Source organism: Falco cherrug, chromosome 1 (genome assembly GCF_023634085.1).
Source record: "Falco cherrug isolate bFalChe1 chromosome 1, bFalChe1.pri, whole genome shotgun sequence".
NCBI classification, from domain to species: domain Eukaryota; kingdom Metazoa; phylum Chordata; class Aves; order Falconiformes; family Falconidae; genus Falco; species Falco cherrug.
In genome coordinates this window covers 75,157,421-75,169,837 of record NC_073697.1, presented here as the reverse complement: position 1 = coordinate 75,169,837, position 12,417 = coordinate 75,157,421, and the positions used below count along the sequence as shown (strand labels likewise).

The 12,417-nt window shown below is 36.7% G+C and overlaps 1 protein-coding gene across 4 annotated transcripts in view; it reads left to right on the top strand.

The window, feature by feature from the left end:
* The window catches only part of CCSER1 (coiled-coil serine rich protein 1), a 713,303-nt gene that overhangs the window by 603,494 nt on the left and 97,392 nt on the right, over positions 1 to 12,417 (top strand). For 2 of the 4 annotated variants that reach the window (XM_055702326.1, XM_055702336.1), the window contains one exon: positions 5,438 to 5,484. The exons of the other annotated variants lie outside the window; for them this stretch is intronic. In XM_055702326.1, coding sequence (XP_055558301.1) covers positions 5,438 to 5,463 — 26 coding nt within the window. In that variant the 3' untranslated portion in view covers positions 5,464 to 5,484. The remainder of the gene's footprint in view (positions 1 to 5,437; positions 5,485 to 12,417) is intronic. 4 annotated transcript variants of the gene reach the window in all.

Genomic DNA, 12,417 nt, shown 5'->3' with positions numbered 1-12,417 from the left:
TCAGCATCCCTTGTAAGGAGGACTTGGTATATACTGGGCTCTGTATGGAATCCTACCAGCAATTTTCTTAGCTATTTCTTCTTCAGTCAGTCTTATTTTTGATGGTATAACTTCTTTGATTCTTTTAAATTATAACAGTGACAATTTGGGATGAACCAGTGATAGGTATGATTCTACATATATATCTTCTGGGTTGGTGGAAGATGAAATATTCAATACCATTTTGCAATTATGCTGCTGTCGAGTTTAGGTTTTATATGGTGAGAAGCAATCTAATATTTCAATAGGAAAAGTGTGTACTAGTGTTAAATTGGTGGAGGGGATCATTCTGATGAAATAAAATCCCTAAAAAAGTCTGTGTAAACCTAATTCATCCTCTTGAATAGCTGCTGCAATGTACCAATGAATTTAGGAAGCAGCCTTGAGCTTTCAAGAGGAAATGAAGGGAAGTTTGTTCTTTGCCCAGAACAACTCCAGAGTAATGTTGATCACCATCTTGATGAAGCAGTTAAGCAAACTTTAAGTTTCAGATATGGTTTTCATACAGCAATGTTCCCAGACTCTGTGGCTTCCAACAGGGCCTCACAGAAGATGCCAGATGTGGGTGCTTGCCAAAATAGCGTGTAAAGGACAATGTTTGCCTGCTTCTCTTGCTGTTTGTTGAAGGTACCTGGCACCAAACTCTTGTTTTACAGGACAGCTGGATTGCTGTTGTGTTTTGCTGTGGACGTGACTCTGGATAGCTAAAGGTTATCTTGTGCATGAATCTCTCATGCCAAAGCACTCCTACTTTTACATTAAAAGGCAAATTAAAGGCAGAACTTAGTGAGTTTGGAAAGAAGGATTTTTTCCAGTCAGCAAAATGCCTGGAAATAAATGGATTGATTAATTAAAATCAGTATGTCTACTCATGGAGTAAGGTACTTGAGCATGATATATATGAGGAGTTATTGCACCGGACTTTTTGATCCCTTACCTTGAGAATTAAATGTAGAAGTCTCATTCTGAGTCTCAAGGTTGAATACAAATCCTCGTGAGCCTGCCTCTGTTAAATTGTGTCCTGTCACTTTCCCCCAGCATTCAAAACTTCCAGCGAGGCCAAACTCACAAATCCCCTCCCTTAACCTCCTGTTTTTGTGCTGTCGCTACATGTGGAGTTAACCCCCATGAAAATTTACTAATGTGAGTCTTTTCCCAGTCTTCCTATAAATCTCTCTCTGTTACAGTCCCATATAAAATTTGTTGATGAAAGATTAAGTGTGCAGTACTCTCATGCTGGTTAACCATCATAGAAATAATTAATTGTAACTGTTCCCTTTTGTGGCAAAATACTTATTATACATGCTCCATTGGAGAGATAATATGAATTGTTTTACCAAATATTAGCTATTTATTTAGGACTATGTCTTTTATTTGGAGGTTTGTTATAAAAGTGTCAGGAAATCTATTTATATCAAGGAAGTATTTATAAACATTCATTTTGCAACAATTCTTATGGAATGTTTCCAAGTGATTATTGGATGTTTCCAGACAAAAACATTTTTCTTTCCCAATAAAGAGACATAGCCAACACAATTGTGAACCATTCAAATTAAGACATAGCAAGAAATGTAGTACTGATGATACTCGTGAAGGAAATTGTATGAAAAAATAAGGAGAAGGACAAATTGTCTTTCTAAAACAGGAAATGAGACATATATTTTTAGGACAACCTTTTTTTATGGCTTCATCTGGGAGAAGTAGTTTACAGTGTAGGGCAGTAGGAATAAGGATTCTGAATTGATTCATAGGCAGACGGGTGCAATCAATCAAAGAATCAATGCAAGGGAATGGGAAGTGACATGTGGAAGAACAGAGTTTACCCAGCAGAAATTAATGAAAGAAATTGCCACTTGATGCGCTCAACACAGAGCATTGCTGACTGAGAGCTGAAAGGGTGTCACAGGAAAAACCCTCAGAGAAATCAGTCTTATACGACCTTCTTCATTCCCTTTTGGCCAGTCGGGTGAGGAAAGGTCTCCCTCAGTGGCTCCCTGGAGCAGCTAATCCTGCTGCTGGGTGGCTGTCCCTTGATCCTCTGGGGGTTTTTTGTTTTTTCTTTTTAGGAGGTGGGTGGGTGTCCTTCTTGAGGATTTTTACCTTTTCATGTCAGTGTTTGCCTTTCAAATCTTACAGCTGCTAACTATGTCTACATCAGCAGTGAGAACCGTTTGTCCCATGACTGTTTTGGACTGTGGTGAAAGAGGAAAAAATGCCTTCCAGGTGTTCCTCCTGACCGCCCAAACCAGTGATTAAGTGGCACAACTTCTCTGTGGGTGAATTTCAACAGCAGACAGAAAATGTGCCTGCCCCCCTAAAATACTGATTTATTCGTGTGGGAATAGGAAATAGGTTGCCATGCAAAGGATGGAGGAGTAGGGGGATTATTCCCCAAACTTTTTATTGAAATTGTAATAAAATGCAAAGTAGAAACCAAATTCTAGGAATGTGTTGTGTTTGCCTGTGGTGACATTGTCAGTCCAGGATGAAGCCCAGCTATACAGAAAGCCAAATGAACTGTGACAGAGCTTTGGGTGGCTTCAGCAGGACCCTTTGCACTGAAATTTGAATCTTGATGCTGGTGTTGGTTTGCATTTAGGATTATTTTTATTCACATTATGGGATTGTTATCAGTCCTCAGCAGACTTTTTGAAAAGGATTCTTCTTTTCTGTTTTAGGCAACTGGGTTGAATGCTCTTTGTTCAGTGTTTTCCTTCAGTCTTTAGTGGTATCCAATTAGTAGTAGAGGCGTTTAACTTCTATCAGCTAACCATGGTTTTGCTGACCTACCATCAAAATTTTAGCAGAATCTGTATTTTAAACTACTGCCAAATTTCCCACTTTTAATGAAAATACGAGGAAGAAGTGGAATAACACGGTAACTTTGCTGCCTGCTTCAGTAGATTCAACTGCTGTTTCATCCTGGTGCCTTGAACTTCATCTGTTATTACAATGGCTTTCACTTCTTTGATTTATACATGACTTTAGAACATAAAACATTGTGTTGATCTAGGTTTTAGTTCCATGCTTTATTTTTAGATTTATTTTCTCAGTAATTGAGAGCTGTGATGGTGCGCTAAGGAGAATGGTAGCATAAAAAGAATCAACTTGCAGAGATTCCAGAATTTCCCTTTGAACCATCAGTTGGCTGCATGATGTATAGCAATTTTGCTTTACAACACGGGATTTCAGTCTATAATCTAATTATTGCTGATTTACAAAGTAATTTAAATTAATTTGAAAATAGTATTAATGATTTTTCAGATAAATCAGCTGAATACCAGCAAAAATGGATGCTATTTTTCATCATTATGTGTTGCTTTAGTTGTATTTGGCTTCTCAATTTTGTTCATTTGTTATGCTTTTCAAATTACACTAGTAAAATGTCTGAACCAAAACCTCTACATAGTACTTAAATTATAGTTGCCTTAAAAAAAAAAAAATGCATAAGATGGATACAAACTCAGTTTTTAGTAAATAGAACTGTGTAATTGTTTATTGTGAATTTATTGTTCATTTGCTTGCCAGCTTAAGGGACCCATAGCCTAAGTTTTACGTTTATTTCCAAAATAACGTGGTTGGTAGTGTTCAGAAAATGAACGTGATCTGTGTATACACAAAATATACAATATATAAATGCAAAATATACAATCTATTTAGTCAATATAGTATACAAATACAATAACATTATATTAACCGAGGTCATACAGATAATATCGGTAAACAAAGGAGTACCAGTTCAACAAGTTTTCATTTTTTTGCATATTTACTAGCAAATTTCTATCATATTTAGACTAGTATTTTCCTTTCTAAGAAATGGATATTGTCAGGACGAGAGAAGATTATTGAACAGATTCAAACATAGAGCAGTCCAAGGAATACTAACATCTTTAATTTCTCATGAACTAGTATTCTAACTAAAAAAAAAACCCAAAACATAGTAGGAGCCCAGTCCTTATGGCTGTATTTCTAATTGTGAATCCAGAAATGCAGAATGCAGTCCCTCAGCTTCTTTCATATTGAGTGCTCTCTATGCATAAGAGAGCGTTGCACTTAAATATGCAACCCTTTCCTCCCCCAACAGTTAGTAATCTGGCTATTTACCCTTAAAGAAAAAATGAAAAAAAGGATACAATGAATAATAACAGCAGATCCTTATAGTGTAATTTCTTTTATATTTCTTTCTATGAATGCTTTTCATCAGCGATTACATCTTGACAGTTGAGTCTACTCCTTAAGTGGACCAAAGTATCAGAAAATTTGTAAATCTGATATCAGTGTTACGGCAGTGATTAAAACACTACATAAAAATGACAGATAAAAATTGGTGGTTTGCTGTAGTCCGAGGTTATCTGCAGTTTTATTTTTCTGTCTGCGTATCAGCTGAAGAGTCGTGAACAGTCTTGCTACTGCTTAAAGTTGCCCTTGTTTTGTTGCCCACAGTGGTTAAAGAGGTCCTGTCCCTTTGCTGCCCCCAATCCCTGCTCCCCCAAACCCCAGCAGACTTCTTCCCTTCAGTTACACGATGCCCTTTTTCAGGGGGAGGGAGCCTAAGCACATCAGTGAAGGAAGTACAAGAGAGAATCAACAGGAACCTCCTAAGCGGTGTTTCAGCTGCAGAATACACTGTGGGGAACCAGTCACATAAGGTCCAATAACGCCTGGATTAGGCTTCCTGAAAACAGATGCATCACACCACTCTTGTTTAGCTCCCCTTGGGTACCAGTGAACCAGTTTGGTGAGATTCGTGCTTCTCTTACCGCTCCATTTGTTTCTTCCTCACAAAATAGTGGGGCTGATAGTGTAAAACAGAAGATACAGTCATGGGATGAAGTTGGAGGTGGTTTTTCTACATATATATCATTTTATATATATTCTTATATATACACACCCCTATCCTTCTGTGGACTTTTATGATATATATTAAGTGGGTTTTGTGTTGATTTAACCAAAATTTGACTCCAGTGGTTGCAAAAGTGTTAAACATCTAACTCCATGCTTTCCTGACTTAATGTAACATGTAAGGTCAAGATAGTCAACAACCAAAACCCAGCTGCCCTCTGGTGACAGTGGTGGGACTTGTTTCCACAGCCTGTAATGCTCTAATAACGGAGGGTTATACCAACTGAAATGCTGTATTCACAGAAGGCCGGTCTTTACTGCAGAAGTAACCAAATGTCAGGGTGAAGTCTGTAATGATCAGTTTAGTTTAGAGGTCTCACAAGTGAGTTGGAGGGGGCATTTAATTCTTCAGTATGTCCATGAAGTTTTCTAGTTGTTCATCTTTGTTATATGTGTATTAATATCATTCTCATTCCTTCTCTCTTTTTTTTTTTTCCTCCCCCCTTTCTTTTTCCCTCCCTACATCCATTGTCACACATTGTGTTCTTCATTACAGTCTGTGTAATCGTTACCACCGTGTGAAGGCAATTCCCACATCACCAGGTACAGTGTCACATGTCTGTGGAAACATGATGTTTGTTCTCAAATCTTTTTAGTGTTGTGCATCTTCATAGCAGATTTCTTTTCCATTAACCTTTTTTCTTTCTCTCTTTCTTTTCCAATGGATATGAACTAACATTTCTGCAGGAATGTGATTTCATGAATTATTTTTTTCTTTTTTTTATGTTATTTTAGCTAATGCTCTGCATCAAAGAGGTACTGTCTTTCTTAATGGGCTAGAAAGCAGGTTCTTGATTGTCCATGGATTAACATCTGCTATGAAGTTTCAGTTTTAAAAAAATCTTTAAGCTGCATTGTTCAGTTAGTCTTCATAGTGATTGTGGATGGTTTATTTAAATCCTTGATACTCAGCTGTAGTTTGCACCTCTGTAACGGTAAGCACTGATGAATAAATTAGTACTTTTTCATTCCTTATTGTTCTAGTTCTAGGTATCCAAAATATCAGTGTTTATGTGGCTTTCAGAAACTTGTTTTGTGCAGATTGCTATATGGCTAGCTGATTCTTTTAATTTATTTTGGTTTTTTGAGAAAGTAGAAAGAACCTATAGATGCTAATTTTTATGACTTTCTAACGATGCTTCTGAATGTCACTGGCTTGTGGCTTGATTACTTTTGCAGTTTGGCAGAAGAAAATTTCATTATAAGCTGTTGCAAGTAAACTTGTTGGTGATAGTGGAAAACCATGTGTTAAACCTGTTTTTCAGGAAAAAAAAACCAACATGTAATTAATGACTGTGAGTTCCTGAGCATATGCACGTTTATTATACATAGACATGTTAAACCTAAGTGTTTTGTTCCTAAGCACGCTTCATACAAGAAATAAGAAAGATCAAAAGTTCTTTCTATATTCAAGTTACCAGATCCAGAGCTGGTGAAAAAATTAATATAACCCAGTTCCTTCTGATGGTGACACATCTCATATACCACTGGAAATGCCAACCTTTTCTATTTAATGCTTATTTTGGAACAACTTACAGTCCTTATGATTCTCTAAGCTGCAGTGTACCTAGAAGTATAACTTTTTCAGAATGAGAAAAAAAATCTTGAAAATTAAACCATGACTATTTCTAGGCTCTTTAGTCATGTTTCGGCCTTTACATTCATATCTCTAGTTTCTCTGCAACAATTTTAACAGCATAATCATTTTCCCATGTAAACCTAATTAATTTGCTATGTAAATTCCTTTTTTGCTGGGACAATAGGAGCTGGTTTGTCTCTTCCCTCAACTTCAGACTGTAAAATGGTAATAAATTTTAGGAAGTCAAAAAAAGGGAGTAGCGAGTACTTCTTTTATAAGTAATACTCTGAAACAGCTGGATTTATATGCACAGCTTTTTCTTGTATTTAGTGGTAACAACATTTAGAGCTGCTAAGGTTCATCTCAGTATGTCATTCACAAGCTTATGTAGAGGTATTCAGGATGTATATTGCCATAAATAAAATGTGGTCCTAGACAGCTGCAAGCTGCAGCTTTGTAGCATCCAAACTGCAAGGTACATTATTGTGAGGTCAACCTAAATGAACTATCATTGCTTCCTTGTTATGTTCCAACCTAAATAATTGCATTACCTTAATGGATTTTCCCTACTTATTAGAAAGGTAAAAGATGTGGGATATAAAATTAGCTATTAATTGCCTCAATTAAACCAATAGATAAGGATCATGGTTCAGTTATGGTAGTCACGTGGGGTAATAGCTTTGTTATAGTACCTGCTGTAGAATCACATTGTGCAAAAGCACAATTGTAATTTGATTTAAAATAATTAAAATTTGATTTGTTTGGAACAGTGGGCTTCCTAGAGAAGTAAGAACCGTAAACATTGAGATAACTAGACATATATGCAATGGATGGACAAATAGTTACATGACTGTGAGTCTAATCCCACTAGTAGACTTGGTGATTTTGCAGCATTCTTGCATTCAAATTAGAGATAGTTACACACTATGAACAGTATTTGGGTCAAAAAAAGCACACGATATACCTGTCAGGTACTTAAAGAAGATTTAAATCTGTTTGCTAATTTACACGTTCCACTTTTCCAAGGGTTTTGCAATCTCAAGATTACTCCTGAAGTTCAAGCATCTCCTTTTTTGATTTGTGAGGACCATATAATTCCAGCAGCTATTTATATATATATTTATATATATTTTTATATATATATATTTATATATATATTTTTATATATATATATACATATATATATTTAGTGTAACCTTCAGTCTCTTGGTCAAAGTTCAGTAAATTGTACGCATTGAAAAAGTTTTGGTAAGCGAAGATAAAGATATATGATAATGGAGGAGAAGAGAATCTGAATAAAATGTACAGGTCTGTGTTTTGCTTCTGGGAACAGTCAGAACACACAGCAAAGCCTCATCTTGTAGCACTGCTTACAACAGCACTAATAAAATCTGCAAAATAATGCAGCCTATTTTCTGCCTTATATGTTGCTAGCAAGAGAGTAGGGCAATTCACACCAAAGTGTTATTATACTGTATTGACCACCAATTTACAGTGAATTGAGAAAAAGACAAGTTGTGTTTAGCTACTGTTATTTAAAACTCAGTCCTGATAATCTAAGCCCTCTCTGATTACATTAGTTAGTATTATGTTATTTATCACAAATATCCCTTAAATGATTGCATAGAATAGATTATCACTTTTTACATGTAGTCATTACTAAATGAGGCCATGTAAGGGGTATGATTTGTATCTGGCCTGTGCTACTGATTTTTTTGTTCTGTGTATTTTTATATGTAAAGTCTTTTTCTGTGGTCACATCTTAGCAATTTGAGCTACCTTACTGAGATTGTATGGGTGAAACTATTGGTATTTAAATACTTTATACTTTTATCAGTGCTGCTTTTATTTAGTTGCTAAGACATATGATCAATATATTTGTTCATAAGAATGGAATGCCATATAATTAATACTGTAATTTTTCATAAACAGTATATCGTTGATATTTCAGATTATATATAGGTGTTATTCTCTGATTAAATTGTGAGATATCAAAGTGGGTTTTCACCCAGATCATTAAAAACCTGCCAGAGGATTTTCTTATATGGCTGGTTTGGATTTATGCAGAATATGTTAAATTGCAAAAAAATATCCCCAAACTCCCAAAGACTTAAGTTAAAGGAGACCTCTGTAGTTCTATTCATGAAGCAGCTGAAATTCTGCACAGTTATAACTTTGTGGAAAACCAAGAAATCAAATCTGTCTGTAATTTTATTTTATAAAGAAGATACTGCTCCAGGTTTCTCAGAAAATGCACTTGGGTGATTTTGAAATGCACTGGGAGAATGAATACTTAATGGAATTAAGTGCAGACATTGAATCATGGTGATCAGGTGTTCTCCATTACTTCTCTGCTACAAGTAGTATCTTTAAAAAAACCTGACTTTTTGTAACTGAGAGTACCAGTTCCTTTTGTTTCAGATTTTAATGAAACGGTTCACTTTTGGCACACCACTGTAACAGACAAACGCCAGAAGATAGTAGCAAAGAGCAGCATGTTTCAGTAAATCTATGCAATAGATAAATGATATTCAAAGTAAATTTAAATGTCATTTTTGTTCTTTTCAAGTCTAGTTGGAGTCCTTCAGAGATCTTAAGTGGTGTTTGTCAGCACACATTGGGAAGAGGGACATGTCCCCATTTGCTTGGTGCATGCTGCTGCCCTGCGCTGCTGCAGTTAGGTTGGCTGAACATCATCCAGCTTTTGACTCTCTTGCTGTTTTTTACAGTTCTAATTTCAAGCAGTTCATTAAATAAGGGGAAGTTTCTCATAGCTCAGTGTATTCCTGTGAGCCTTTGATAATTGGAATAATCACTTTATATCCATTTCCACTCATCTAAGCTATTTAAGAAGATACTACAGTAGGCTGAGGCAGTGATTGTTTTCTTCTTTCCAGCCGTATGTGTGTCATGCAACATAACTAGATGCTAGACAGCGTGCCAATTACTACTTCCAAAATGTGTGTTTCCCACAGAAGTTATTTATGCATACTGCTAATTAGCCATTGAGTTTTTTTCCCACTGGAGGAGAGTGTATTCATATGCATGACACCACAGGAGGTCTTAAAGTATGGACGAGGACATCTATGTGTTCAGTAATAATTTACATTTTAAGATAAGAATAGTGCCATGGAGGTTTGTGGCTTGTAATTTCAGGTCATTTCCTGAAGGAAGGGATGAACGAGTTTAGGATCAATATGCATTAAACCTTATTCGGAGAAAGCGTACTGCCTTCTCCCATGCTAACCACTCACAATAATCACAGACTACTGATGGGCCTTTGAAATTGACTGCTAAGGCTTTCCAAAGTAACAATTCTGTCTTGTTTTGGTTTAATTTCTTAAACACAATTTTTTGTTTCAGAAACTTCATCCAGGAAAACATGTGCTTCTACTAGCTTGTCTAACCAAGCCTTTTTGTTTTCCTCAAGTATTTTAATGTGTATTTATCATAGAATTGTTTAGGTTGATAAAAACTCTTCAGATCATTGAGTCCAACCGTAAAGCAGAAAAAAACCCAACATAGAGAAATAAGGGAGGGAGAGCTGTGTCTGCTCAGAGGTATAGCACTTGCTTCAAATAAATAACAAGTTGGTAAGAAATCAATAAGGGATGTAACAGTTAAGTGTAGTCAGATATATTTGTTGGTAATTGGGAAAAAAATCAGAAATTAATGGAGGAATATAATAGAGGGCAACCGTGATGGAGAAAGAGTTGTTACTGGTAATCCAGGTGACCTGCGTAGGACATAAAGGAGATTGTAAGCATGAGGAGCAACCCAAAAGTTGCCATAAAATCATGGCTACTGGTATTTTAAGGAGGATTTCAAGTAGAATCAAGATCTCAGCAGCTATACTGTTATCCAAGCTTTTACTCTCTTCCTCCTTCTAGTTGTTCTACTCTTCTCAGTTGCTGTAGCCCTAGTGGCCAGCCTCACTTTAAATGCAGTTTCTTGTTTTAGTCAATTGCTCATCTTTGTAATGCCGGTTCAGGACTAATGTCTCCTGAGTGCCCTTACCTCAAAGGTTCTAAATTATTCTCTATATCACTTGTCTTCTTTCTGAGCCTATAAATCTCCCCCTTTGCAGTGGCACAGCATCATCAGGATGAGCAGCAAAGGCTCTGCTCTCCCTGACTCTCTGCCAGTACCAGTGCCTCTCAGTAGGTGCGTGGAGATGACTGACTTCAGTCACGCAGCTCAGGAGGGCATGAAAACAATATTGTTTAAAAAATGATCTCCCAGGTGTCTACCTTCTCCTCCTGTTTTGCACGAGGAGTGAGAAGCTGCTGCCTTTCTGTCCAAGAGCTGATGGCGGTTCCTCCCTTGGCGGGGAGGGTGGCGTGCCCTGGGGTACCCCATGGGTGCAAACGTTGCAGTCCTGAGTCAGCAGATCTAGCATGAGAGGGGATTACCTCCCATTGAAGTAGGCAGTTTATGAAGCACTCCTAAGAACTAAATAAGGAATGCAGATGCCCAATTAAGGATTATAGATTTTCTCCAGGTCTGGGCATTTGAAAATGAGTGGCTGCCTTGTCTGTCATTGCCTCATCTAAATCTCTCTTTGAGTCTAGCTTGCAGTCAGGTACAAAAAGAGTTACAGGAAGCAAAATGGGCAGAGAAGGAAAGAATGGGAATGAAAAGAACTCTGAGAGAAGTCTAAAGGGATACTCATGAGTGAAATTCACTTCTGTGGCACTTAGGATGAAGAACATTTTTTTTTGCAACGGAACTTGCTTCATACTATGGTACAGGATTCAGCAGCAAATCAGTGCTGGGCAGTTACAATGGTAGGACTGGGGAGAAGGGGTTATTGCAGTACTCTGCAGAGGATTTGACCACACCATTTTGCAGATATGCAGAGCATAAAGATATGTGTACTAATTTAGGAAGCTCCAGCTTTGTGGAAACTTCAACAGCATGTTTAAGGGACAATGATTTATTAGCTACTGTCAAGCAAATCTCTTTAAGCAGAAAGGAAAAATTGCTGAAGTTGTGAAGAATGTGAGACAACAGAGGAAAGAATGAAAGAGCTCAAGCGCACAAGTGCATAGCTGTTTCCAAATGTTGGAGGCCCTGCAATCATCATCAGGGTGAATTAAAACATTCAAATAAAATAGTAAAACTCAGAATGTAACCTGAACCTGTGATAATAGTATCATCTACGATAATGGTATGCTTTCAGGTTGGTTTTTTTTTTTGTATTTCCAGTGTAGGATGTACAAAACCATTAAGTTCACATTTCTAGTCTTAGAAAAAAGAGAACTATGGCTTTTAAATAATTCTACAAATTCACTTATAAAGCCCATCAGATTAATATCTTATTGTTGGCAGTGATGCTTCTCTCCATTCTCTGACTGATGGAAAAAATCTTAAATATTCATATTATCTGTATGTAACCTTTCCAAAGAAGGTGTAAGTAGGGGTAAATGATAGTCCATGTATTTATCATGAGTAGGCCATAGTAGAAAATGGTATTCAGAAGCTTATTCATTTTGATATAAAAAGATACTGTCACAAAGTGATGGTGTATTGATTATATAGTGCTTTGTGGGATCATTTTTCATACCTGTTGTCTGTTTCACAGAAACAGCACAGATTGAATGGGTTAATTTTTAAATAACTTTAAAGCTTCTTTTTATTCGGTAGCAAATCAGGCATTTGGTTTACAGAGCAGCTGTGCCACCAATTATTACAGCACAGCTCAAGTAGAGAGAGATTTTGTCACTCCTGAAGACAGGAATGAGCAGTCAAGGGACAGACAGATGGGAAACTTGTTTAACCAGCTTCATTGTCAGTCACAAAAACAATGTGATTTTACATCTTCAGAGGGAGGAAAAAAAATAATTCCTTTAATATATATACACAAGCATAGACTAAGATTGCGCAAAGGACCACAG